Below are 26,711 nucleotides of genomic sequence, written 5' to 3'. Positions count from 1 at the left end.
GCATTCTCCAAAATCCTTATACTGTAATATAATATTGATTACTTCGAATAAAAAGTATTCACACATCGATAATTATATGCTTGCATGCATAAAAACCAAGTATTAATGGCATGAAATGTGCAAATAATTGGTAGCTGTGTTTTTTTCTTATCTACACGAATTCTACATAAATGCCATTTAAAAGAACAAAAATATACTTGAAACCCATTTTACATAAATCACCCTTGTTGAACTTGGTAATGGCTCTACTGAGGAAGTAGAACTATATAATTATCCCCATCGAAAAGAAAAGAACATTTGCACTTTGTGTAATGTGATTTGCACAGTACTAGAAATTTATTTATCAAACGAATCGAACCAATAATTACCGTTGAGGTCAATATCTAAAACGATACAGGTATCTAGTTTCTTAAGCGGATGTGGTTGTTGCCTCGCACAATCCTCTCACTGTGTGTGCGCGCTTGGAGAGACCGAACGTTGATGCTGATTGTGTGAGTTAAAGGGAAGCAGTTTGGCGTGTTAGAGGAGTAGACAGAGAGATTCGGAACATACGGAGCCGAAACCAGCACCGGCTAACCCGGTTTCGACCCTCCTTCTTCCTCGCATTGGAACTGGACCACCACGATGACCCAGCCTCGGCCCGACGAGTTCATTCCACCGCCGGAGTGTCCAGTCTTCGAGCCTAGCTGGGAGGAATTTGCCGACCCTTTTGCCTTTATCAACAAGATACGGCCTATCGCTGAGAAAACGGGCATCTGTAAGGTCCGCCCGCCGCCGGTGAGTGCCGACGCAGGGGTCCCGGAGAGGCCAGAATGAAAAATTTCCGGAATGGTGAATTTCTTCGCCTGTGTCTTTTAAGCAATTAAACACTTTTTATAACCGTAAAGTTTTCAATATGGCGGCTCGGCCGTAAGTTGTTGCAAGACTCGTTTGAACTACCTAGCTACCTAGCCGGCTATATCCGTAACGGCTCCGTAATGGTTCCGTTAAAGTCACCTTTACCTCCGATGGCAAGGCACATACAACTTGCGATTCTTTTAAAAAATAAAGATTGTTTAATAAACGCTCTCACTCTTACTAGTTTATTCAAAGAACTGTTTGTAATGTTTAGATGTGAAGGGTTTGGTTTAGTCCGACAAAAAAAGCGTTTCAGGATAGAAGAATACTTCAGTATATTTTATATAGCTATATGGATATATATTGATGTTTTTTTCCGTTAAACTGATTTCTGAACAGGAGAAGCCTGGCTATGTTATCTCTAAGTAGATGGCTGCAACTTTTGTCCATACCCTCCCCTCGATGTCCCGAGGACGTAAAAAACACAACATAAACGCAAAAAGCGTTACTACATTAAATGATCCGGCACTGTCACAAACAATAAAAAAAACTCTGTGGTCCAGATCTTTGGAATAAAGCTGCAGTTTATGGGGATCCGATTATTTGGCCAACCTCGTTTTGTGGTGACTGACTAACCATACTAGTAGGAAGACAATCGTCCTTGCCTCTTCATCACCATCATTTGTCACCTGCACCCAATTTAATTGACCATTAACTATTTAACTAATATAGGTTGTGCGGACGTCCAGAGCTGACCAGCTATATTAAACAATAATATACAATTAGACTTGGGAAAGGGGGAGGGGGTGTATTCATTCGAAGGCGAGTCAAGTGTTTGCAAAAACAAGAAGTGGAGGAATAGTTATCTAGACTAGCATGGCGTGTCCTGTCGGAGAGCCGACTGTTTTTTATATACATATATGTGTGTGTATGTACTTAAGGTCGGAGTAAAGCAGTGGAGGCAAAACAGTTTTGTGTTATATAAGCGCCGGTCGCTCGCTAACATCAAGAGGTTTAGCCGATAATTCGTCACTCTGCATAATGGCAGACTGTCTTCGAAGACCCACAATTGTAGTGAGCTGTGTTTAATGGGGTTCATGGCATTAATTTTTACTTGTGATTATTGAAACTCGATTATTTTGAGTCACTTCCTTTTCCAAGATTAACCTTCGACATTTTCTACATTCACACTACATTTTTTTGTCAGATAAACCCCCCCCCATACACACAGTCTCCCTACAGAACACGTATTTCACGTTCATATTTTTTTGTGGCTAGTCCGTTTCTTTGACCACTTATTCGACGTTTTATGCACGTTACGTTACTGCTTTTGTGCGGTTTGTCTTTAAGATTGCAAAAAGTTGAGTGTAAAAGCTACCCATAGCTAACTACCGATCCGTATCAATTTTACGTATGCGTATTGAAAATACGAACAAAAAAATGGTAAATAAAAACAATTAAATTCCTTTTGCTAAATAAAATATGTATATCAATACCAAAAAATCATAAACGAAGAACGTGCCTATATAATTTCCTGCCGCATTTCATGTGGCTGGTATTTGGTGTTTTAAATAATTAAATGGTTAGATCGCATTTATATTTATACATTTTTGAAGAAAGCCATACACAGATTAACAGTTACGGTCACGTGCTAACCCGTAACCTTAACATGGACTTGCTTTTTGTTTTTGTTTTTTTTGTTTTGTTTTTTCAAATCGCACGCTAGTTGAGTGATTTCAGCTTTGGTAACGTTTTTTGTTAAATAAAAGCGGGTTGGTGTGACTGAGTATAGTGTATTCTCATATAGTGTCGAGATTTAGACTTAAAGTAAAGTACATAAAGTTAATGTTGAAGACAGCCACCACACAGGCCCCTTTCTTGGGTGTTGTCCTCCATGTTGGCTTTGTGGTAAGCAGGAGCCGTGTGGACTGTTCCATCTGGCCATTTTGTGAGTTCATATTGACGTTACAGTGGTAGGACTAGGGATATACGTTGAGGTTTATTTACCTCTACTTTTAACTTATTCTGCCGAACAAGACTTGTGAGCAAGTACTTAAAAGCAGTAATGTTGCTTTGAGTGAAGGTAGAACTGGTGAAATGCTTACAAACATGGCCACTGTAAAAAAATAAATAATTCATGCACATGTCTGCATCAAGCATGTTATGAAGGAAGTATAGCATTAGGTCATCAAAATGTCTGGTTCAAACGGTATGAGGATGTTAACGAATTGTTATTTTCCTGTATATCACAAAAATATGGGTTAAAGGTTGTTACTGCTTTTCAACACATCACTCTTAGCTGCCTGCCTTGACTTAAGACTTAAATTTGAGTTGTTTGATTCAAACAAAGTATAGAATCGAACATGATTTGTTGTCACTAAGTATGTAGCATATAGAAGTGTTGTGTGTTTAATTTACTGCTAGTATGCTGAAGGGAAAGCCGAAATTTGTTTTTGGTCCTCAGGTGTTCATACAGCATGTGTGAAGGTGGGCCAGAATCGGTGGTGACCGGTATTCATTTGCATCACCAGCAAATATTTGTAATCTGCTTTCTGACATTTGAGACGTTCTTATTTTCAATGCAGGTACTTGGAAAGCGTTAGCTTTATACTGACATACTGGATTTTTATTATACATTATCTAACAAACTGTATATCCTGCTACTGCCTGGATCCTTGTGTTATGCAATAATAGTAAACATGTATTAGACATAAGTAAGTAGTTCACCATAGAATGTAATAAGTGATACTGCTACCTAGATGCTATGTTGGTGTTTCATCCATGTCTCAAATGCATTTCTATAGCCCTGTGGTTTAGATTTAGCTAGCAGAGCTTGGTGCTTTTTGCATGGAGGTGCATTACTTCTTTGGATTTTAATCTGGATTAATTGTATGTATCCATGACCGCATGCTAAATTATAAATGAAATAATGGACAAAACATTTTAACTGAAGACAATTTTATAGATGGCCTCTGCCATACTTCAGTTGAACAAACCATACAATATATTCCTCCTTTGAAAGAACATTATTTGCATATTTGTTAGAACTGCATTCATAGCCTTTTGTGACTTTGACTAACAAGGTGTAGCCATCATATTTAGTCATATATGTTGATCTGCATGGATGCATTTGTTTTAGCTGATAGATTCTTTTGTTCTCGAGTAGCTTAATGAGTCACCTTTTGTGGAGGGGGGGGGGGGGTAAGGAAGTTTTCGACAGCTGTAGTTAGGTTATTTTTGAAAAATGTAGAAGTACTTCTATATATGATATTCATTTGACTTTGACATTTTTAATCTCTGGACATATGATAAAAAATTTTAATTTGAATTTGGGTCCAAGGTTTCTATAAAGAATATTGTATTTATAGTAAATTGCTTATGGAATCTTGCAGGCTGATGGTCTTTTTGCATTTCATGGTGTCACATTGCTGAAGGAGGTTAACTCTACATTTGTAGGTGTAGAAGCCTTAATGTACTTCCCTCTCACTGTGTCACTCCAGTCTGATCTCTTAGTGGTGTTTTAGAGTGAAGGCCGATTTATACTTCTGTGTAGAATCTATGCTGTTGGTGTGGGGTAGCCTCATACCCTACACCGTAGCCTATGCCATAGCCAGATGTGCACCTCCCCCGAAATCTGACTGCAGGCATCAGACTGCAGCATAAATTATATGCATAAGTATAAATCTGCCTTAAAGCAGGCTCCATGTCTTGTGTCATATGACCAAAAAGTAAATTGCCTCAGTGGTCAGGGAGAATTCAGTTTGCCATTGATATATTGTAAATTTATGATTTGAGAGTGCAGATTTTTTTTTGTATGACATGTAAAGTTTAAGTTTTTGCTGGGTAAACTCGAACAAATTTTAAGCTGGTTGTAGATTGTAATGTTCTGCCTAGTGAAAGTTTCTGCAGTACTATTGGCTTAGCGCATTCATTTTTGTTTTGTTAGTGGCTCCTGTGAAGTTTTGGTTTGGTTTGTTTCCACTGCTGACCACAGACTGTCTGTAGTGCAATGCTGTAAGATGTAGGCACAGACCTGCAATGTTTCCTAATCTCTGATGCACTCTTGCAAATATGTATAGGTTTTTCCATGATTTTAAGCAGTATCAACAGGCCTTGTGGCATGCACAGGATTTAAAACTATGTTGCTATTCAGTTCCATTTCGACATGATGTCATTCAGCAATTAAATTGTAATTTGAAGACTATGGGATAATTTTTGCCTATTATCAGTAATAATGTATTTCCACAAACTGTCAGGTTTCTGAATGAGCAGCAAATTAGAATTAATTTTTTTTTCAAGGCTAATAAGTTTTTAAAGTTTTATTCTTTCTATCAGCTGGATTTTTAAATGAATTAATACTAACTCTCTTTTTTGGGTTCTAGAAAAACAGCACTTATAGGAAATAGATCTGTTATTCTTGGTTAACCCCTCTGGCTTGGTTGGAAACTAAGGATCTACCTTTCTACCTTACTGTATGTGGAAAGCTCGATATCCAGTTTCACATGGACTGCCCTGTGTCTTCAATGCCTTCATAACCCCTTCTCTGTAACCTTGGCTCCTTTTAGATTGGTGGTCATGCTAGTAATCTTTTATTTGAGCATGAGGACTAATGAAGAACATTAATATAAAGATGAGTACCCCCCTAGCCCCCCCCCCCCCCGTTGGTATGTTCGTGTTTTTTTTCTCAATGTAGTTTAAAAATGTTACTTGGTATGGCAGAGTTGTGGTTGTCCACTGATCACCTTGTACATGGGCCAGTGGGTCAAACTATGTGCTAGTGGGGCTTTCAAACATGTTGTGTTTCCTGTTCCTCTAATGCTCAGAGTGTTTAATGGAGCTGAAATTTTCCTTATATGATTATTTCTGTAGCTCCATGAGTGAAGATGGTGGGGGCATGTGCTGCACTGAAACATTTGACCTTCACTTATCTAAGTGCTCTGCTGATTTCTGCGGTTCACGGGAGACCTTGTCTTCTGTTGCCAAAGTCAGAAATTAGGAGGTGGTATTCAAATCGATCCCCAAGGCTGATCTCGTGGCATTTGTCTGTTAGAAGAGTTGACTGCTTGGCTCTGAATCATTTATCTCTTGTCCCATTGGCGACAGGCGTGTCACACATTGCAATGCAGTTATGGAGGCGTAATGCTACTACATTAAGGCAATAAGTAATTATACAACACCGATGGTATGTTGCCTGGATTTTGGGTTGCTTTTTATTGACAGGAAACCTATTTGCTGTAAAGAAGCTTGGAGCGGAATATGTCTCACAGAGTAATAGTTACGTAATGGTCTTTTACCTGTGAGATATTAATCAAATTTCTGCAGGAGTCCTGTTCACCAAGGGTGTCGCTTATTGCATCACTCACATATTTCACATTCAGACACGGAATCGTTGCGTAGCTGAAGGCAGTGAAGTCTGTATTCTGTTAATGCCGCACAGCACCAAAGAAAGATTTTCATTTGACAGTTTTTACAGTTTGTTAGCCATGAGTATAGGCCAGTGATAACTGTACAGCAGTACAGACAATCTGTATTCATTCCATTAGTTAATATGATGTTCACCCGACAATGATTTGATCTGTGCTGGCAGTGACCCACTTCAGTTTACTTGCGTGAGTGACTATCTGGCACATCTAATACAACCCTTTTTCTAAAGTAAAAATTCAGTTAAATATAGTGACTGATTTTGACAGAATGTGGACTTCTACAGTTATTGTCCATGTTATGTGCATATGACTGTTTCCTGAGCTGCTGCTTAATCTTGGCGCACTGTAGAGTATTGCTGTACTTTCACACCTGTGCAGTGGTCAGGATTCCTCATGCAGTGTTTGGCATGACGAGCTTAGTCGAACGCTTAAACTGCCAAAACCTTGGTGTTGCTAGTTTCATGTCTAGTAGTCTCAATACCAAAACGAAAATATATTAAATGGAGTCAGACTAGGAGATATTTTGTCTCTTCATGATTCATTTCAGGGAAACATTTAATTTCAGACAAGTCAGATGTATAACGTGTTTTGTCTGCTTGTATGTCTTTGTTTGAATGTCGCTTTGGATAGGTGTTTTTAAATATTGCTTTTAAAATGTGAAGGCTAATGTTTGGACCCTTGGGGCCTGTCTTCCTCATATGCCTCTGTTTGTGGGCCCAACAGGACTGGCAGCCTCCATTTGCTTGTGATGTTGACAGACTGCACTTCACTCCTCGCATCCAGCGGCTCAATGAACTCGAGGTATGTTTCCATTCTGTTTTCCCTCTTGTGGAATGCTGAAGAATGCTGAATGTTTTTTTTGTTTTGTTTTTGATTAATTTCATTTTTAAATACCTTTTTGTCAAACCCTTTGTCTTATAATATTCTTGTCTTATAACCATGGTTTTGTCTCTCTTTTCTAAGGCTCAGACTAGGGTCAAGCTCAACTTCTTGGATCAGATTGCAAAATTCTGGGAGCTACAGGGGTGTACCCTGAAAATCCCGCATGTTGAACGGAAGATTCTGGATCTGTACCAACTGAACAAAGTATGGAAATCTATTTTTGATGCTTAACAATTGCATTCCTACTATATTAATACGGATTTGGAATGTCTTCCTGATCCAGTGTTTTGCTCTGACCCCACAGTAGCTTGTAGCTGTTGCTAACAAAACTTGGAAACTTGAAACTATGGTTTTGTTTGTCACATACACAATTATACTGAGTACAATGTGCAGTGAACTGCACTATTACCTAGTCCCAGATTGTGGAAGGGAAAAATGGACATAAGTCTAATACTATGATTAATAATCATAAATATCTGTGGTGTGCAAAACAGGCAGTAAGTGGAGGTAGTGCAAGAGTCTAGAAATAAATATTTATGTATGTGCAGGGACCTGAACCTTCAACTAAAAAAATAATTTTCAGTGAGCTGGCTGAAGAAAACCAATAATTGTATATGACTTAACATTTCTTTTAGACTACAAGACTATTTTGGCCTAATATTGGTGATTCATGGTATCAGTCCATGGCTGTACCACCGCTACTGCCTGACGCCTGCTTTTTTGCGGTTTCCAGTTGGTCATCGATGAAGGTGGCTTTGACACAGTCTGCCGAGAAAGGCGCTGGACCAAGATAGCCCTGAAGATGGGCTTTGCTCCTGGCAAAGCCGTGGGCTCTCACCTGCGGGCCCACTATGAAAGAATTCTTTATCCGTACAACTTGTTTCAGAGTGGATCCAACCTTCTGGTGAGTTACTTGTACCTGAGGGGCTTCAAAATCCTTTTTTCCCTCCCATCAACTTCCCCCTGCCTCTGCCCCCTCTCTGTCGCTCCTATCAGGGCGGCTTGGCCTGTTGAGCTGGCAGATGGTGCTCTGCTCGGCTTGCTCTGGGTGTCTCGCTGCCTGTTGAGACCTAAAGATGGGTTTGTGGTGACTCCAGCAAGCCTGTCCTTCTTTCACATCGCAAGGGCGGGCTGGAGGGGCTGTGTACATATATAAACAAAACACTGTTGTGGCTGCTTCCAAGATAATTGTTATTTATTGTAATTAATTTTTTTTGATGCCATTGGTGCTTTTTGCATTGCAATCTTCAAATGATGCCAGAAATGTTTGTATATAAAGAAACCTGCCAACTGCTGCTTTGCTGGGCATATAGACAGTGAAATCAGAGAATAGCAAGCTGGAATTTAGTTTTCTGACGCATGTATTTTGTGAATGTAAATAAAAAGATGGAAGTTAATAATTCAGGATAAAACTGAATTTAAAAAAAAATAAAAATTTTAACACTGGCTCTGTGACGGTAACCTCTGCCCTAGAGGTTGCCCTTGGTTATGTAACTTTCCAAGCTTGTTTCACTTGCATTAGGCACCAGGGCTTACTTCCAAACTGATGCGTTTAGTGGCGGATCCAAATCTGGAAAAGGTACGTCCATCCCTGTTAAGCCAGAAGATCTCAGCATATGTTTCACAGGTTCAGTAAGCTGAGTGATAACTGAAATTGTGGATTAAAGATTTTTTTAAAGTATATTGATACAAAGGTACTTTTGTCTAAGTGAAGATGTTATCTATGTATTACTTTTTTGGTTATTGCACTTGGTGAGCTGTCAATGTGTATATATGTCCTCCTTTAGTTGCATGCAAGGGTCTTGCAACTGGTTTTAATTTTCTGTGTTATTTTGTGCTAACAACTCAGTTAATCCTTTGAATCATGCATGTCTTGATGCTGTTGCTGCTGCGAAATTCAATTGCACAACATTAATCATTCTCCAGAATCATGCCTCTGGTTAACAAGACCTAACTCATGTTTCCAGATCAGCTGGCTAGCACACTCTTTCTGAGCTCTGCTGTTATCTAGACATGTGCTCTGTGTTTGGGACTGTTTTAAGACCCTCTACCCACAGTTCAGGACAGTTCAGTTCATTTACCCAGTGGGTCACACAACTCCTACTTTTCTGCTTAGGATATGGCATTAAGATACAATGTATTTTATTGATCTTAGGGTGACATTCAGTGTGACTCCATTTAGCTCAAAATTCAACTGAATTGATAATTCAGTTTTATGATATTTCTCTCAGCTTCAGAAGTGTTACATTGTAAAACTTGATCATTATATGTAATTACTTAAGGATTAGTTCTAGTTCATTTCTGTGTAAGGAATAGGCCTGTGAAGTAGCTTATGTCCCCACCTCTCTATTGAGTTCTTCATGTTTACTATTTCATAATCCTTTTATAGGTCTTGTTTTAGGATACTTATTTGTATATTGATCTTAAAAAATGTGTAGGGGTATCTGCCCTGACTTCATATGAAAGCATAATGTATCACCCCAGCCTTTCAGAAGAGAAATTACTGCTGCAACCGGGCCCTCCTACACCCTGCTAAAACTGGCCCTCTTCTGCTCTCTTACATGCGCTCTGTTCCTGATCTCAGTCCGTCATGTATGCAAGACTGTTCCGCCTTTTTAGTCTATCTGACCGATCAAACAATGCTTGGATGTTTTCTGAGACGCAGGAGGGGGAAACTAGCTTTAAGGCGAACTGTTAAAATGGAATCATATTAACTGTAGTGCCAATATGAAACATCGCATCTCTCATTGCAGTGTGTCCAGAAGCCCACTCTGACCAATGATGCCAAGGACAAAGAATACAAGCCACATGATCTGGCTCAGCGGCAGTCAGTCCAGCCTGCGGAAACCTGCACTCCTGCCCGACGGGCCAAGCGCATGAGAACTGAGGTGGATACTCCTTGTATATATGTATATATATATGTGTGTGTGTGTATGTGTATATGTGTGTATGTATAAAAAAACCACATATGAGGGAGGGAGGGAGCAAAAACGTGGACAGTTCGGGGTCCCTCAGGACTAGGTTGGGAATCAGACAGAGGGGGATATATATATAATAATATAATTTTATATGCAATATAAATATATAAAATTTTCCCTAGAGGAAAGGGGGAGGTGCATAATATTTTACCTTGGATAGAAGTATATAAGTTGGAGGTTTGCGGCCTGCAGTGATTTGCTTTGACGCATGATGCTGCGGTGAACATAGCAGTTAATTGCTGGAGAACCCGAGATGTTCTGGTTTTTGTCACAACAGGAGCCAGCAGACTTCTTGGTCATTGTTGGGTATAATTGAGCACCTCGTACATATAAATAAAATGCTTCTTTTAAAGTGGTGGCACCTGTTTACTTGGTATCAGTCCTCTGTAAGGTTCTTTGGCTCTTTTGAGGCTTCCGACATCTAAAGCTGCCTCTGTGTTGAGGCTGACCAGTATGCCGCTCTTACACACAGGGGGGTGGTGTGAAGAAGGAACCAGGCGAGCCCTGTGAGAACCGGCCCAACCTGAGGAGAAGAATGGGCTCCTTTGTGGCGAAGCCTGAACCAGGTGAGTCCTGCAGCTGCCCTGAATAGTTGAAGATTTTTGCATGTGGACGTTTATAGAGCCGAGCATATACTCCAGTTTTCAAAGCTAGTGAGGCCAGTAGTATTATAGATAGATGTTTTTTAGATGTGAATACTGAGATTGTCAGATCTGTTTGTGGCTTATCCATAAGTAGATGACGATTTGCATGACATCATTGTTTTAAAAAAAATATTTGCACATTTTGTTCTGCTTAGATGTCCAATGTAGCGCCCGATTACAGAATGGAAATGATGTTGTTTTTGCTCTATCTTTAGATCCACCCCAAAGGGATGCATTGGGCCAGACGAGCTGGTCCTGTGGCTTAAAAAAGTTCGTATCTTCATCAGAGAAAGAGGTTCCTGTCCAGGTGAAGCAGGAGCCTGAAGGCAGGTCGGTGATGAGCGAGGTGGAAAAAGCCAAAGCCCGATACAAGAAGAATGTCCCTGCAATGAGCATAGTAAGTGTACAGCACGTCATCCTTGTTTAAGTTTATTAACTAGGACAAGGCAGTTTCCTTTAGAGGTAACACGATGCTCTTTAAAACACTCCCACAACCATGACTGATACTGCAAGACTCTGGCTTGTCATTCTGTGTATGCTAAAATACACAGTATGTTTTGCTTCATCATGGAGTGGGCTGAAATGCTGCAGTGTTTAATAACAAGAGCTGTTTGATATTGCTGTGCCTTGGTGTACAGCTGCTCCAGAGTCCCAAGAGATGATTTCAGGATGAGGTGGCGTGTTTTTAATAGGCCCCCAAACGCAAGTGTATTGTTTTTTTTCTTTTTCTTTCAAATAAGGTCTCTAGCTTTCCTGTTGTGAAACCTTCAGGGTGGGGCAGTTGTTTCCAGCTGTCAGTATTACGAGAGGGGAACACAAAAAAGGACGAACAAAAGACATACGTTGATGACAATTAAACTGGGCTGCTTGAGGCAGCCTCTGTTTCTATAAAAAGTGTGTGTATGGTTGTCGAAAGAGCGCCTTCAGTTTGAGGATGTGGTCAGCGTATCTTTGGGGGCTGTGTCTCTGGCTGCCTCGTGCAGGCGCTGCCACAGATCTGCCATCTATAAATGTCTGACCTTTCTGTTTTCCCTCCTGTACCAGGTGGACTTGTATGTCTGTCTAGTGTGTGGCAGTGGCAGCGACGAGGACCGCCTCCTGCTGTGCGACGGCTGCGATGACAGCTACCACACCTTCTGCCTGATCCCTCCCCTCCACGATGTTCCCAAAGGGGACTGGAGATGCCCCAAGTGTCTGGCTCAGGTTCTGAAAAACAGTCTCCTCTATCACACAAATTATCACCCACTTACTAAGCATGGATCCATGTATTTAAACCGTATCATGAAGACTAGAGAAATGACTCGCACCTTCTCCCCTTACCTGCTTTAGTCTGCAAGCACGAGTTAAATTATGTGCCAATGTCAGTTACCTTAGTAAACTGTCATCATTATCATCCTCATCATCACACATTCTTCAAACTGTCACGTGCAGCAATTCATTTACAAAGAATTATTGTCTTTTGGATATTCCTCTTAAATAAGGAGGATTTATTTTGCACCAACCAAACCTTCTAATGATCAACCTTGCATGCAGGGAGGGAGGGGTCCTCTGGATGCTGTTTGGTGATTGATCTGCACATTCTGTTTTTGCCGCAGGAGTGCAGCAGGCCTCAGGAAGCCTTTGGCTTTGAGCAGGCGTGCAGAGACTATACACTCCGAACCTTTGGTGACATGGCGGACTCCTTCAAGTCAGATTATTTTAACATGCCTGTTCACGTAAGTGTTGGGTCCTAATTACTAGACACTGGTCTAACGCGGTGGTACTAAAACCAGTGCTCTGGCTAGTTTTCGAACACGTAGTACTTAAATGTTTTTAATTTATACTAATGTGTTTTCTGAATACACAATAACATCAGATGTCGTCAGATGTTTAACGATTACAGCCTGTAAGTGAAATCTTCCTGATTTGGATAAGCGCTTTTATAAATGGATAAATGGATATATACCTGAACTGCAGCTGAATAAATAAGGCCTTTACAAGCAAACTTGTATGTGTCAGAATCTGGTGGGAACTGTGCTTGATGCATCATTGTGTGTGCGCGCATCTGTGTGTCTCCTCTTAGATGGTTCCCACAGAGCTGGTTGAAAAGGAGTTCTGGCGGCTGGTAAGCACCATCGAGGAGGATGTCACTGTGGAGTACGGCGCTGACATTGCCTCTAAGGAGTTTGGCAGTGGATTTCCCATCAAAAACGGCAAATTCAAGCTGGCACCAGAGGATGAGGTCGGTGTGCTGCTGTCTGGTCCTAGTCTGTCAGTTTCCGGTCGTGATTGCAGCAAGGCTACAGCGTGCACATCACGCTGATTATTTTGCCAAATGGGCAGCCAAGCTGGCAGCCGAAAAATTTGTTAAATGAGGTTTATTTATGTTAATTGGCGGTTGTAGCCAAATACTGAGCTCCTTCCAGATCAGATGGTCAGGCCAGTATTTATATTACATCTCACATAGGGTTGCTTATTGGTTATTGTCCATATAAAATTTATGTTGTAAAGGGGTTTGGTGCTAAACAGTATATTGAACTTATTGTTAAATTCTTGGAGCTTGTTAACATTCATCAAACCCTTCATTGAGACATCTGGTATTGTTCCGTCTGGTCACACACCTAGCGTTTTCTGATTTTGAATAATTGTTAGAATTAAATGAACCTAGATGAGTAAATCAAGCCCTGAATAGCATCTTTTGAAATCCAATGTATTAATACTGAAAAAATCTTTCTTGCTCAGGATTACCTGAACAGTGGCTGGAACTTGAACAACATGCCGGTGATGGACCCCTCGGTGCTGACACACGTCACAGCCGACATCTGTGGGATGAAGCTACCCTGGCTCTACGTGGGCATGTGCTTCTCCTCCTTCTGCTGGCACATCGAGGACCACTGGAGCTATTCTATCAACTACCTGCACTGGTGCGTGGGCCGCTTGCTGTACATCGAGATGGAACTTGCTGCTACTGAGCTGGCCACTGTTTTTGGATGCTTTTGTGTCAGGTGCAGTTGGCAAAACTGAAGTGTGATTATGGGCCAAGTTCCAGTGACTTCAGCTTGCTAATTGGAAGGCATGTTTTGGTCATTTGCTGTTGTCTATATTTAATCTCCTAACAGTCAGGGTTTTTGATAAGTATTTATTGATATTGCATGTGCTTCACTAGGAAGCAGTACTGCAACAGACACCTTGGCTAAAATTTACTTCAATAGGTGCTTTTATGTTGCTGCATATTATATGACTAATAGCAGAACTGGACTTTGAATCATAGGGCTCATTATAGTTGAGTATAATAAATATTTATGTTTTTGCTGCTCATCTCAGGGGAGAGCCAAAGACATGGTATGGTGCCCCAGGGTATGCAGCTGAACAGCTGGAGGAGGTGATGAAGAAACTGGCACCTGAGCTCTTTGAGTCTCAGCCTGATTTACTCCACCAGCTGGTCACTATAATGAACCCCAACATCCTGATGGCCTACGGAGTTCCAGTAAGTGTCCTCTTAGGTCAGAGCAACGTTCAGCCCAGCCCCGGTCCCTCTGAGGTGCTGCTCTTTGCAACAGCTTGTGAACAGCTACGTATTGAATTGGTAATTGCAAATTGGCTCAAAATTTGAACTGGCACTGCTGGATGTGTTCAGGGGTTAACTATACCTTTTAAACGATTCTTCAGTACAGACCTTTTTGAAGAATTGAGTAATTCATCTCGAACTGTTATGTAGCTTCAGAGTTTGGCTAAAGCCTCCCATTTCTCTTCTAGATTTATCGCACCAATCAGTGTGCTGGCGAGTTTGTCATCACCTTCCCCAGAGCCTACCACAGCGGCTTTAACCAGGGTTTCAACTTCGCTGAGGCCGTCAACTTCTGCACTGTGGACTGGGTGAGTTGTCACCCGCTTTCACAGCCTTTTCCGCCTTTCTTTCAGGTTAGACCAGCTGCTTCATCTTTAATAACAATGCCCTTATTTAAACAGATGCCTCTTGGACGGCAGTGTGTGGACCACTACCGCATGCTCCACCGCTACTGTGTCTTTTCTCACGACGAGATGGTCTGCAAGATGGCGTGTAAGGCTGATACTCTGGATGTAGTCCTGGCTTCAGCTGTGCAGAAAGACATGGCCATCATGATTCGGGAGGAGAGGGAGCTGAGAGAGAACATCCGTAAGATGGTGAGCGAAGCGAGCTAAGCGCTCTGCCACATCCTCGCTTGCCTAAACAAGAACGTCACAGCTGGAAGCGACAGCTTTTTTTATGCACACCCGTGGCGTGACATTCGAGTCCCGTCGCCCTCCAAATAAGGCACAGGCTTCTAGTGGCCATGCAAGTCACACAGAGTGAGAAATGTCACATTATTTTATGATTAACTGTTGGCGATAGAACCACCCCTTTGCAATAATCATAACACCACAGCAAGTTCTCTGCCTTGAGCACTGGTTGACTGGGGGGTGTGGTGCAGGAATATGATTCAATTATACAAACTCATAAGGAGTATAGATAATGTCAAGCCTGAGATGTACTTTAAAGCTGGTGTGGATTCAAGAATACAAGGTCACAAAGGGAAATTAGGTAATACTTGTGTTGGATGTTGTTTATATAATAATAGTGTTCATTGTTGAAGCTTTCACATTGCTTACTTTTTTATTAATTATGCACTCATTATTCCTCACTTTTTATTAATGTCATCTTAACTCAAAGTACATATTGAGATGACTGTATGCTCAGAGTGCACTCAATTAGAGAATTTTTAGCTAGTTCATTAGGTATAAGCTTTTACGGCATGGTTATCGTGTCATACTATTAGTTGAAAAATTAAGAAAGAACAAACATGGCCATTAGGTTCTCTGTATGTCTGGCTTCACCATGGCTCCTCAGGGATGACATGCCGAAATTATTGCTAATGTACAAAGCTTGTTGTCTGTGTGCTGTTCCCCAGGGTGTAGTGAACAGCCAGCCAGCCCAGTACGATCTCTTGCCAGATGAAGAGCGCCAGTGTGCCAGGTGCCGAACCACCTGCTACCTGTCTGCACTTACCTGCCCCTGCAGCCATGGGGCCTTAGTGTGCCTCCACCATGTCCAGGACCTCTGCTCCTGCCCTGTCAATTGCTACACCCTGCAGTAAGTTTGGACATCGATGGTGCACATGAAGCTACTGCTTTCTTAGGCTGTTGCGGCTTGTTCAAGTTGGGCTTAAAATGTGTCCACGGCAGTCCTCAGATGACTCTTGTAGCAAATCTTCACAAGGAACTATTTTGTTTTTAACAGAACGTTATAAAGAGAGCAATATTTCAGTCAAAACACAGACAAACCCAAATCTTGTGTATTGACTTGTCTTTCTGGAAATGTTAGATTTATTTTGTGACGTTTTTGGAGAATAGAGGATTGATTTCTTCCTAATCATCCATTCCTGCTCCTCCCCAACCAACAGCTATAAATATACACTGGATGACCTGTATCCTATGATGAAGGCCATTGCTCTGCGTGCTGAATCCTATAATGATTGGGCGTCCCATGTAACCGAGATACTGGAGGCCAAATTGGACAAAAAAAAAAGTGAGTAAACGAGTTACCATTTGAAACCAAGTCATTTTTTAAAGTAACCAGCCTGATCTTGGACTGTCTGTTTCTTTAGCCCATCAGTGTTCATCAAGTGTCCTTGCACTCAGTTCTATTAAGAGGTCCAATAAGGCTTCTGCATTTTGGATAATTTATCGTCTTTGTGCTTGATGTTTTAGTCGTGAAGTATTTTGGCCCACTTTTGGTACCCAAAGACTTAATCCCAAAATAGTGCAGTTGTTAAAGATCACTTCCTTTTAAGTAATTCTGTGTTCTAACTCCGATAAATAAATCGCACTATTCCCTTAACAAGAGTAATATAACATTTGTATGTTGTCATCTGTTGGGCTATGACTAAAAAGCTGCGATTCTCTGATCCCGTTCTCCTAATATCAGCAACGTTTGTGTAATTTTGCTCTCGCGATGGCCAGGCCTGGCGGAATTCCGTGCCCTGATTGAGGAGTCCGAAGCGAAGGCCTTCTCTGACAATGACCTGCTGAGGCAACTGCGCCTAGTGACCCAGGATGCTGAGAAGTGTTCTTCTGTGGCCCAGCAGCTGCTCAATGGCAAGCGGAAGACCAGGTATATGACCCTGCATAATCCTGACTTACAGCTGAGTAGGAAGTGTAACACATTACTGATTATGCTGCCGGAGCATAACCTCTGCTGAAAACTTAAATTTGTTGTGAACTTACAATGTAAATTACATAATAAAGGTGACAGGCTAATAGGCTTGTGTCCTTCAACATGTTATGGAAATAGGCCAATGCATCTTGTAAATGTTTGGACACACGAGTAAACTGAATTTAGAAATGCTTTAGCCGGAGACGTAGGTTTGAGGAAGGTTGAAATAATCTGTAAAATGTGTGTATGTACTAAAAGTATGGGCCCTAAAGTGGGCTATCCCACAAAAACAAAGTTTTGAGAAAATGAGGTCCAAAATTTTTTTTTTTTTAAAAAACCAGTGTGCCTATACCCTACAATTGATATAATATCATAGGTAGCACAGATGTATGACTTGGATAATAACAACTTATCCAATTGAAAATATTCAATAAAAATGGGGTAGGGGTCAAAAATGTGGGATACCCCACTTTACCTCCCAAGGGCACATTTATGAACATTGTAACAAGTGTGTGTGTGTGTGTGTGTGTGTGTGTGTGTGTGTGTGTGTGTGTGTGTGTGTGACATATATATCTCACACACACACAGCTGACCCTCAACTTATGTGGGTTTCAATAGTATGGATCAAAGATATTTAAAAAAAATTCAAGAAAGCTCTAGAAACATAATTTTAGTTGGCACGTGCCATGTGTTGCGCCACCGGTGCTTATCGTGCTTGTTTTGTGTTCACCATTTGCATAAGAAAATGGCTTTAAAAAAACAAAGTGGAAAACGAAACTATAAAGTTGTTAGTATGGTACACGACACACAACTTTCTTCGGCTTACGATGATTGTTTGCTTCTCTCACAGACATACAAACTTATTATTCCCTAAACAATACAGTAGAATAACTATTTGCATTGTATTAGGGTATAATGAGTAATCTATGCGTGATTTAAAGTATACGAGAAGATGGGGCACAAGTTAACTGCAAAGTACTAAGCCGTTTTTTATAAGGAACTTGAACACATGCAGATTTTGGACAGCGGGGGAATTCAGGAACCAAATATCAACACAAGACGAGGGTTGGCTGTGTATTAAAGGGGGAAATTCTTCCACCATGTTCTGTATGAAAACAGGAAGAGCCCAATAACCTTTTCCAATAGTGTGAAGCACAGAATTGGTATCTCTAGGGAAATAAAAGCATGATACATCAAAAGGTGCCAGTTCTTCTCGACGATGCTAAACACAGCATAACACTGATTTCATTATAGACATTGCAATTGTCAGTTGTGCCACAATATTTTTTGTGATTAATCAGTCTTCCTTTCCATCAACCCCCCCGTATGAACTATTGCTATGAATGATCACAGGAGAGAAACCCATGTGTCTTTGTTAGGTTCCGCTCCGGTGGGGGTAAATCCCAAAATCAGCTGACTGTGGAAGAGCTGAAGTCCTTCGTCAGGCAGCTATACAACCTGCCCTGCAGCATCCACCAGGCACCATTGCTGAAGGTAAGGGGTCTGATGAGTAAGGAGAAGCCCTATAGTGAGTGTTTGCCCGTGTTACTGAGTGCAGCAGAAGCGCAGGTAACAAGTATTCTGATGGAAACGTTGGGAAAACATGCATTCAAGATACTGTCAGGATATTAGCAGGTGGTGTTTCTATATGTGACTTTTAGAGAGGTGATTGCTGGGACAGGTTTGGCAGGAGCTGCTCTGCTTGCTGATCTCTCACCAGCAGAGATACCGTGGGCCGTCTGCAGCCCATAAACAACGTACTACACCTAAATACATACTGTTGTGAGCAAACTGCTGTAAAGAACGCAGGCATGGAGCTACTGAACAGTGGAAAATGTCATATGGTCAGATGAGTCATGCATTTCCATGTTCTCAGGTAGCAGACAATGCATATGTGGTGCTTGCCGAAAGATGCTACCACCTTGAATGCTAGTTTCCTATGGTGAACCATTCTGACATCTCGGTTATAGTGGGGTGTTTGTTTTCTGGCAGAATTTCAGTTCACTCTGCCCCCTGTAGAGCAAGGTGAATGTCAATGAATACAAAAAACAGTGAGTGGTCATGCTCATCCTGTTGTGAAACACTTCTGTGCTTATGGGAAACGGTTTGATGAACAAGAGAATAATAGCTTGGTATAGAATAATCTAAATTGGCCCTCTGATCTTGACCGAACTGAACACGCTGCTCCTGAGGTTTCCAGCCACAGCGGGAGTTCAAAACATACAGTTTGTTGTGAACAAGATGGTATTGGTGCTGGGGGGACCCATATTCTGGTATGGCTGGGATGGCAGCCCCCTTCTTCAGGGGGAACTATGTAGTCATGGTTGTGCGAATGAGAAGCCAGTTAACAGTAAAGTTTGTCGTGCCAAACAAAGCACATGTGTGTGGTCTGCAGATTGTGAAGTGGTAAACAATCCTTCATGTTGCATTTGCATTTTTGAATGAAAACACTGAAGTGGAGTCCTGAGGTGAGGGAAGGGTGGGGCAGACTGTTTTATAATGGAATGATCCATTTGATAGTACTAATGGAATAACAAATTTGGACATGCCAGTTGATACTGTTAAAGTATCTTCTCATATTGTGTCACTGAGGAACCGAGGACCACATAAAGACCCGATTGTCAACTTCTAAAACACTGTTTTTGAGGGCTAACACTATGCTGTTTTCGTGGTAGGAGCTCCTGAACAAAGTGGAGGATTTCCAGCAGCACAGCGAAAAGGTGCTGGCCGAAGAGGTGCCCAGCGCCGCCGAGATCCAAGGCCTGCTGGACAGCAGCGGCGAGCTGGATGTGGCCCTTCCCGAGGTGCCCATGCTGCGTGAGCGGCTGGAGCAGGCGCGCTGGCTGGAAGCTGTGCGTGGGGCCGGCGCCCAGCCTGCTAGCCTCTCGCTGGATGCCATGCGGCGGCTCATTGACCAGGGTGTGGGCCTCCCTCCCCACGCCTCTGTGGAGAAGGCCATGGCGCGGCTACAGGAGCTGCTCACTGTCTCTGAGCACTGGGAGGACCAGGCGCGCAGTCTTGTCAAGGCCAGGTTAGAGCCACCCTCATGGCTTTACGCAGACCTTTGGTGCTTGTTTTTGTCTTGCTATTTAACGGATGAAATAACCTTTTTGTGATTGAATCCCAACCTGTACAGCCCTGGCGTGGTTGGATGAATGGATGGGTGGAATGACCTACATACATATTCATTTATTATGCTTGTTGTCTGTTATTTTATAACCCAGATCTTATTTCTCAGTGCCTTAATTCTCAATACTATATACATATAGCAGCATCTAATGAGCTGTATGCAGAATTTCTTTGGCCTCTTTGTTTGGAGCTGCTTTTCAGATCTGTTTGAAAATGCTAGAAAATTGTGCCCTGTGACTGGAGTGGACTAAAACAAATGATAAAATTATCTGTTTATTCAGAAGTGTACATGTATAAATAACCAAACATTGAGACACGATTAGCGACATACTGCATTGCAAGATTCAGAAAGTGATCTGTTACGTATAATGACTCATGCTCACAACTGAGTTGTAAATCCTCGTCAGCTAAAGCCGCTTTCCAAGTGGCTTAAGAGATAAGGATTTTCCATAAATCCTGTTCTCTGCAGCATTCCATGGTGACACTGTGCATGGTGACCAAGGATGCAGTTTTACTTGCTTGATAAAGGCCATTTGTGCTCTTTGAAAGCCAGTAGAAATAAGCAGTTTGCATAGTCCAGAATGAGACAGAACTCACCTATGTGTTTGGCAGAACCTGATGCTAGTCAGAGAAATAAAAAGGGAGCCCAATCATTAATGATTCACAATTATTCATTTTGTAAAATGGTTAGTTTTGTGTTTAAGGTCTAGCTAAATATATTGTTCCCTTCACTAAAAATATTTAAAATTAAAAAAAAAAAAATTGATGGCACAGTGTCAGCCTTTACATTACTCTGGAGGAAAAAGATCAAGGTTTATGTCATGGTTTTGTTAGCATAACACAACAAAGCATGTTTTGCATAGCGGAGGATACTAGGGTGATTCTTATGAAAGTCTTATGAAAAAGTTGCTTAAACAGTTAATCTGCCGTCGGTGCACAGTAAGGGATATGCACGGTTTGTGTCCAGGGTCCAAAGGTGCTTCCTCTGAGATTAACAGGATCTGACTCTAGTGGTTTGTCAGGGGTGGGTTGTCCAAATGCGACACCGCATGGAGCACGGCTAGGCTGCGGAGCTACAAACAAGCCTGTGTGTTTAAGTGCAGTGTGATTGTCAAAACAAAAACTGCGAGTAAGGTGGAAGGGGAGAATCGAGGTTAGTGCTGCATCTGCACTTCTTGTGCATGGGGTCTTTAGGGAGAGGCCAGGGGAAGGAAACCGTAAGTCAGCTTTTCGTGAGCCACAAAAAAACTGGGAAATCACAATGTAAATCTGTAAAAAGTTTGGTGCTTCCAAAGGAAGTAGGATTTATTTTGACTGTTTGACACCCTAAGTGTGGTAAGCGGTTAGAGTAGTGTTTCCCAATGCGGTCCTCGGGGCCCCGCAGACAGTCCACATGGCAGGAGCTGGGTGGAAGCAAGCGCATGGACTGTCTGGGTTTAGGGGATGGATGAATGACTTAAAAAGATATTAACTTGTAGTATTGTTCACATACGCATGGAAAACCATAATCCAAAGGGAGACTGTGCATATATTGAGGTGCTACACCTCTCCCTCACTTCTTCCAGGCCTCGCCATTCGTTGGAGACACTGGAGGCCGCACTGCAGGAGGTGGAGAATATCCCCGCCTACCTTCCCAACTGTTTGCTGCTGAAGGATGCAGTCAGCAGGGCCAAGGAGTGGCTGCAGGATGCTGAAGGTCTTCAGGTGAGCTACCCCCCAAAATTTTGTGTAAACTCATAAAGACCCGATTGTCAACTAACACAAATCTTGCCCTTTCAGCTTGGTGGGCGAATCCCAGTGCTAGACACACTGTCTGAGTTGGTGTCAAGGGGTCGATCTATTCCCATCCACCTGGACCCTCTCCCTCGGTTGGAGGCGCTGGTTTCTGAGGTGCAGGCCTGGAAGGAGTGTGCGGCTAAAACCTTCCTGATGAAGAACTCGCCCTTCACGCTGCTGGAGGTACGGCCCAGCACGTGGCCCAAGCTCCCCTTTGATACGGCGCCTGGCTTTTGGGTCCCTGGCCGCCGTATTTCTGCCTGAATGAAGTGGTGACTCTTGGCTTTGTGTGTTGGTCAGGTGCTGTGTCCCAGGTGTGAAGCGAGCGCAGCAGGACAGAAACCGAAAAGCAAGAAAGCGAAGGACATGGTGCAATGCAGCAAGAAAAAAACAGTGAAGCTGGACAGCCTGAGCGACGTAGAGAGGGCCCTGTCTGACAGCAAGGACTCTGCCTCAGCTGTGAGTTGGAGCATTATCTCTCTGGAAGGAGTGTGGTGAATGCAGCAAGCCTGCATTTGACTATGTTGTTTCTATTTGAGTTTGAGAGCATGGAATAATAATGGATTTAATGTCTAGACAAAGCAGCAAAGATATTAACCCAAAATCTATTGAGCTATAAAGGTGAAATGAAAATGTTCAGCATTAAACCACAAGTTACTATCACCAAATTAGGAAATTTCCACCAATTATGTTTATAGTAGAACAGAATCCCAGTTCAAGGGAAAGTCACTAAATTAATTGCTGATCATGTCAATAAGTATGAAGTCTCTGAGTGATAATCATACTGTATGAAGACTAAACCAGATCAGGTTGCTTTTTCATGCTTGGCTCGATTTATATGGCTAGCAGTGATATTGCAATGAAAAATTTATGTATGAGATTTGAGTGGGTTAATCCATCGACAGTAATACAAGCTAATTTCGTGCAAAGATTGTAAGCCACTGCAGAAAATCTAAATGTGAGTGTTGAATGGAGTTTAAGGCGAGGCATATGACTGATGGAAATGACAGATGGCTTTGGTCACTCAGACGCTTAGAACAAACAGTCATTTTGGTAGACCCCAGCAGCACAATGATTTACTAAATGGGACAAGGAGGGAGACCCTAATATTACAGTCTGACTAATAAATTCCGTGGATCCAAAATAATTGCTCCAAAAAAGATGTACAGACAACTGATAGGAACATACTGAGAGAGACAAAGTGCTTCCACAAATAAGTGATGGAAGAGCAAGGTTGTTTTAAATGTACATTATGTTATTATTTGTGTAATGTAACCTCTAGCCTGTCTGTGTTGCAGTCTATAGTTGTATGTATGTAGGTTTGGGCACATTACTCCAGTTAAGATACCAAAGGATTAGTGCTGTTTTGAGTAGCTGGGTGCATTGTTATGGAATCAGATCTGAAGGGTTGGATGTTATGAGAGCTGCCCTTTACCCCTGAGCCATAGTGCTCACCCAGCTTCACCCAAGAGGCAATATTGTATTGTCATCTTTAGTAAAAAGCATCTGCTATGCATTTAGCTAATGTCTGTTCTGTGGAGGAGTGTTGCGTGTAAGAAGTGTGGAACTCCTTCAACAGATGGCGACGCTGGGTGAGGTACGGCTAAAGGAGATGGAGATGCTCTACTCCATGCGGGCATTTAACGAGTCCAAGCTGCTGCTCACAAAAGACTGGAAAGGGTTACAGTTCTGCATGTGCCCGGATGCACCTGTGGGGGCCATGCTGCAGTGCGAGCTCTGCCGGGACCTCTTCCACAGCGGCTGTGTGCCGGGCCCCGTGGACCCGCGTGGCTCCCAGCCCTGGCTGTGCCCGCTGTGCCGGTGTTCGGAGAGGCCACCCCTGGACCGCGTGCTTCCACTGCTGGCGTCGCTACAGCGACTGCGCGTGCGACTGCCTGAGGGCGATGCGCTGCGCTACCTGATTGAACGCACTGTGCGCTGGCAGCACCGTGTGCAGCAGGTCTCTGCTGCCTTGAAGCTTCCAGTAGCGCTGGAGCGTGCTAGCGCCTCCCCCTGTGCAAAGGTGGGTCTTCATTGCTAATGACTTAATTTTTGCCTGCTAGCAGACCCACATGTTTGCTCTAGTATGTTGACCGGAGTGCATGTGGTTCTTGTAGGCTTTTTGCGGTTCAAGTCCATCTCAGGAGTGGAACGGTTCTGGCCAGTCTCAGGCAGCTTTCTACATAGAACAACGATGCATTCCCCTGCAGGGTCAGTACTGCTTTTCACATGTTAAACAGCATCACAGTGTGAATTCCTGTTCTCACAAGTTAAAGATTATTAAAATTAGGGCTGCACAATATCACATCAAGATATAATCATGATATGTGCACATGTGCAATAATCACCGGGGCTTTTGACTGGTGCAAAAATTTGTTTGGATGCCAGCTTTTCGGTACTATGTGGGTGTTTACTTATGGCCACAATTTGATAAGCAGATTAGTAATACATGTAAAATATTGAGAGGTGTAATCTGATGCATTAAAGTAATCTGTATAAATTTGGCATATCCTTATGTTTATTAAATTTGGTTAGCAGAAGCAATAAGCACTGACGTAGTGGTGAAGCAAGGTACAGCTCAGCAGCCACAACACCTTTATAAAAGAGGAGATATTGTGGATGAGGTAAAAAGACAAGAGGTATGGTGGTACTTTTCACAGTTTAATGTCTGACACATTTATTAAAGAAGGATATGCAAATTTGTACAGATTTAATAATATTTTAGGGGTAAAAATCTGCTTTTCAAAATGTGGGCATGAGGAAACGCCCATGTAGTATGGCGTCCAGACAAATTTTTACGCCTGTATGTAGATAATAGATTGAGTTATAAGTCAAGCTCACTGACTGCATGTTCTCTGCAGGCCTGAGCAGTGAACTGGAGCAGTTGATGGTTGAGGGCCTGCTGCTCCAGGTGACCCTGCCCGAGACCCAGAAGCTGTACCATGTCTTGCTGCACCGACTTTCTGCTCAAGCAGCTGATGGCACCACACAGAAGCACCATGCTCAGGGACGGGGCCAGGCACAGAACGAGGCAAGTCCTGGAGCTCCGAAGCTAGATGCTTCATCAATGTTGACGGTCTATTGCCTATATGCACCCAAGCTTTATGATGGTGCTTCTTCAGAAACTGGCTCATCTACGGCTTTCATTACTGGGCCACCCTGTCAGGAAGCCTAAGCCATGAGATCTTGCTGAATATGTAAGAGCTGTCCCTTAATAATTAAGGCATCAGCGTTCGTGCCATTACAATCCAAATTTCTGTTTCAGGTTTTAGTACATGGGGTTTGGGGTTATAGCTGAAGTAGAAATTTGTGTATCCCAAACAGTGTATTAAAGAACTGTGGCGACAATCTTTTGGTGACATGGTTTTGTCTCCCACAGGATGGACACTGCAGTCTTAAGAGGGAGGCAGTGAGCAGTACAGACAGGAAGGCCAAACGGCGCCTTGAGAGGGATGGTATGGATGGGGGAAGCCGATGCCGGGCCAAGAAGCCCCAGAAGAAGAAGATGAAGCTAAACAAGAACAAGATTCGGGACAGCAAGGCTGCCCCAAGCTCCCCTTCTCTGACTTCGGACCCATCCCCCTCAGAAGACTCTGAGGAGGACATGGCTCTGTGCCCAGCAGAGGACTGCCAGCAGCCTGAAGGAGATGAGGTTGGCCCCTTCACCTACACCCACTGCTACAAGAGTGACCCATATATTAGCATGAAACTAATTTGGAACATGCTGAACACTAACCTTTGTATTCAGACATTAACCATTCTGCAGAAGGGGTAGCTAAAACTGGACAGCAGTGGGAATGTGTTAAATGTGTGGGAATTGAATTAATGTCTCCTAATATGCATGTGCACAGAGCAGGGATTTATGTGAAGGTTCCTGTTGTGTGTGGAGTGCTGTTAAATGATGGACATGTGGTCTGTCTCTCAGGTGGACTGGGTCCAGTGTGATGGCAGCTGCAACCAGTGGTTCCACCAGGTGTGTGTGGGGGTGTCCCCCGAGCTGGCAGAGAAGGAGGACTACATTTGTGTCAACTGTACTGTAAAAGATGGCCATGGGAGGAAATGATAAGAGAAGAAAAAAGAAAAACATTTGGAAGAAGACTGTGGGAGGGCACGGACAACTGGCTTCTTTGAGAGCCTTGACTGGGGGTGTGTAACAGGGTTCCAGTGTGCTGTCTGTTGGCCTAACCCATGTACCCCGTACCCCTTCCCGTCTGACAATGGTGCTACTTCCTCCTTATGGGATACTTTTCCAGAACTGTTAAGACTCTTTGGTCTTTTTTTTTGTATGTTTTCATTTCCCCCCCCCCCCCTCCCATCCATCCTATGAACTGTTTGTGGTTGTCTAAGAGTACCGGGATGTGGCCTGAGCTGCAGGGGTTTCCATCCCGTTGGCGCAACAGAGGACTAATCAAGCACCTTCTGAAGAACCAGGCTCCCCCCTTCCTCTGGGACTTTCCTGCATGACAAACTGGAGATGCTGGGTGCAGGGGAATAAGTTTTTCACCAAAAAAATTAAATGGAAAGAAAAGAGAGCTATTTTTTGGAAACCCACTGTTTAGTACAAGCATCTGAATAATATAAAGTTCTTTTTTTGTAGGTTAGATTTATTTATCTGAGCAATAACTGAACTACTTGGGAGTTCAGTGGCTTAATCTCTTCAGAACAGTGTGTTGGTGCTGTAGCCATGGTTGATGTACAGAAAGCTCACTATTAGACTGTAGGATCAAAGTGATGGTCTAGCAATGTAGCAGGCAGAGGGGACTTTGTAAAGGAACTGCCACAGCTGTACTTTGACTTCTTTTCTTCAAAGGGGGAGGGTTGGGGGATTGGAAAAGGGAGCTTGTTTTCAGATGTTGCGGTTTATATTGTGGAATAAAACCCTTTGTTCTCA

At 42.6% G+C, this 26,711-nt stretch overlaps 1 protein-coding gene across 2 annotated transcripts; it reads left to right on the top strand.

The window, feature by feature from the left end:
* The first annotated feature begins 439 nt into the window (after positions 1-439).
* Positions 440-26,711, top strand: kdm5ba (lysine (K)-specific demethylase 5Ba). 2 transcript variants are annotated; one of them, XM_049022162.1, is made up of 28 exons: positions 440-777; positions 6,984-7,061; positions 7,224-7,346; positions 7,876-8,046; positions 8,665-8,721; positions 9,896-10,030; positions 10,593-10,686; positions 11,052-11,161; positions 11,809-11,967; positions 12,360-12,479; positions 12,827-12,985; positions 13,486-13,667; positions 14,068-14,230; positions 14,500-14,619; positions 14,713-14,907; positions 15,672-15,853; positions 16,164-16,288; positions 16,723-16,873; positions 18,295-18,409; positions 19,591-19,946; positions 21,610-21,748; positions 21,824-22,003; positions 22,121-22,279; positions 23,400-23,843; positions 23,938-24,031; positions 24,682-24,851; positions 25,200-25,472; positions 25,746-26,711. In XM_049022162.1, exons 1-28 carry the CDS (start codon positions 625-627, stop codon positions 25,881-25,883), a joined length of 4,545 nt encoding a protein of 1,514 aa, XP_048878119.1. In that variant the 5' UTR covers positions 440-624; the 3' UTR covers positions 25,884-26,711. The 2 variants fall into 2 exon arrangements, with proteins under 2 accessions (XP_048878119.1, XP_048878118.1); XM_049022161.1 differs by having other exon boundaries at positions 10,980-11,161.

The sequence above is a fragment of the Brienomyrus brachyistius genome, chromosome 8 (genome assembly GCF_023856365.1).
Source record: "Brienomyrus brachyistius isolate T26 chromosome 8, BBRACH_0.4, whole genome shotgun sequence".
Lineage (NCBI taxonomy): Eukaryota > Metazoa > Chordata > Actinopteri > Osteoglossiformes > Mormyridae > Brienomyrus > Brienomyrus brachyistius.
The sequence above is the reverse complement of the archived record's forward strand: the minus strand, read 5'-3'. Positions and strand labels throughout refer to the sequence as shown.

Coding starts and splice junctions, on each gene's coding strand:
- kdm5ba (XM_049022161.1), top strand. CDS start 625: ATGACCCAGCCTCGGCCCGACGAGTTCATTCCACCGCCGGAGTGTCCA. Junction 8,047..8,664: donor AGAGTGGATCCAACCTTCTG/GTGAGTTACTTG, acceptor CACTTGCATTAG/GCACCAGGGCTTACTTCCAA. Junction 10,687..10,979: donor TGTGGCGAAGCCTGAACCAG/GTGAGTCCTGCA, acceptor CTCTATCTTTAG/ATCCACCCCAAAGGGATGCA.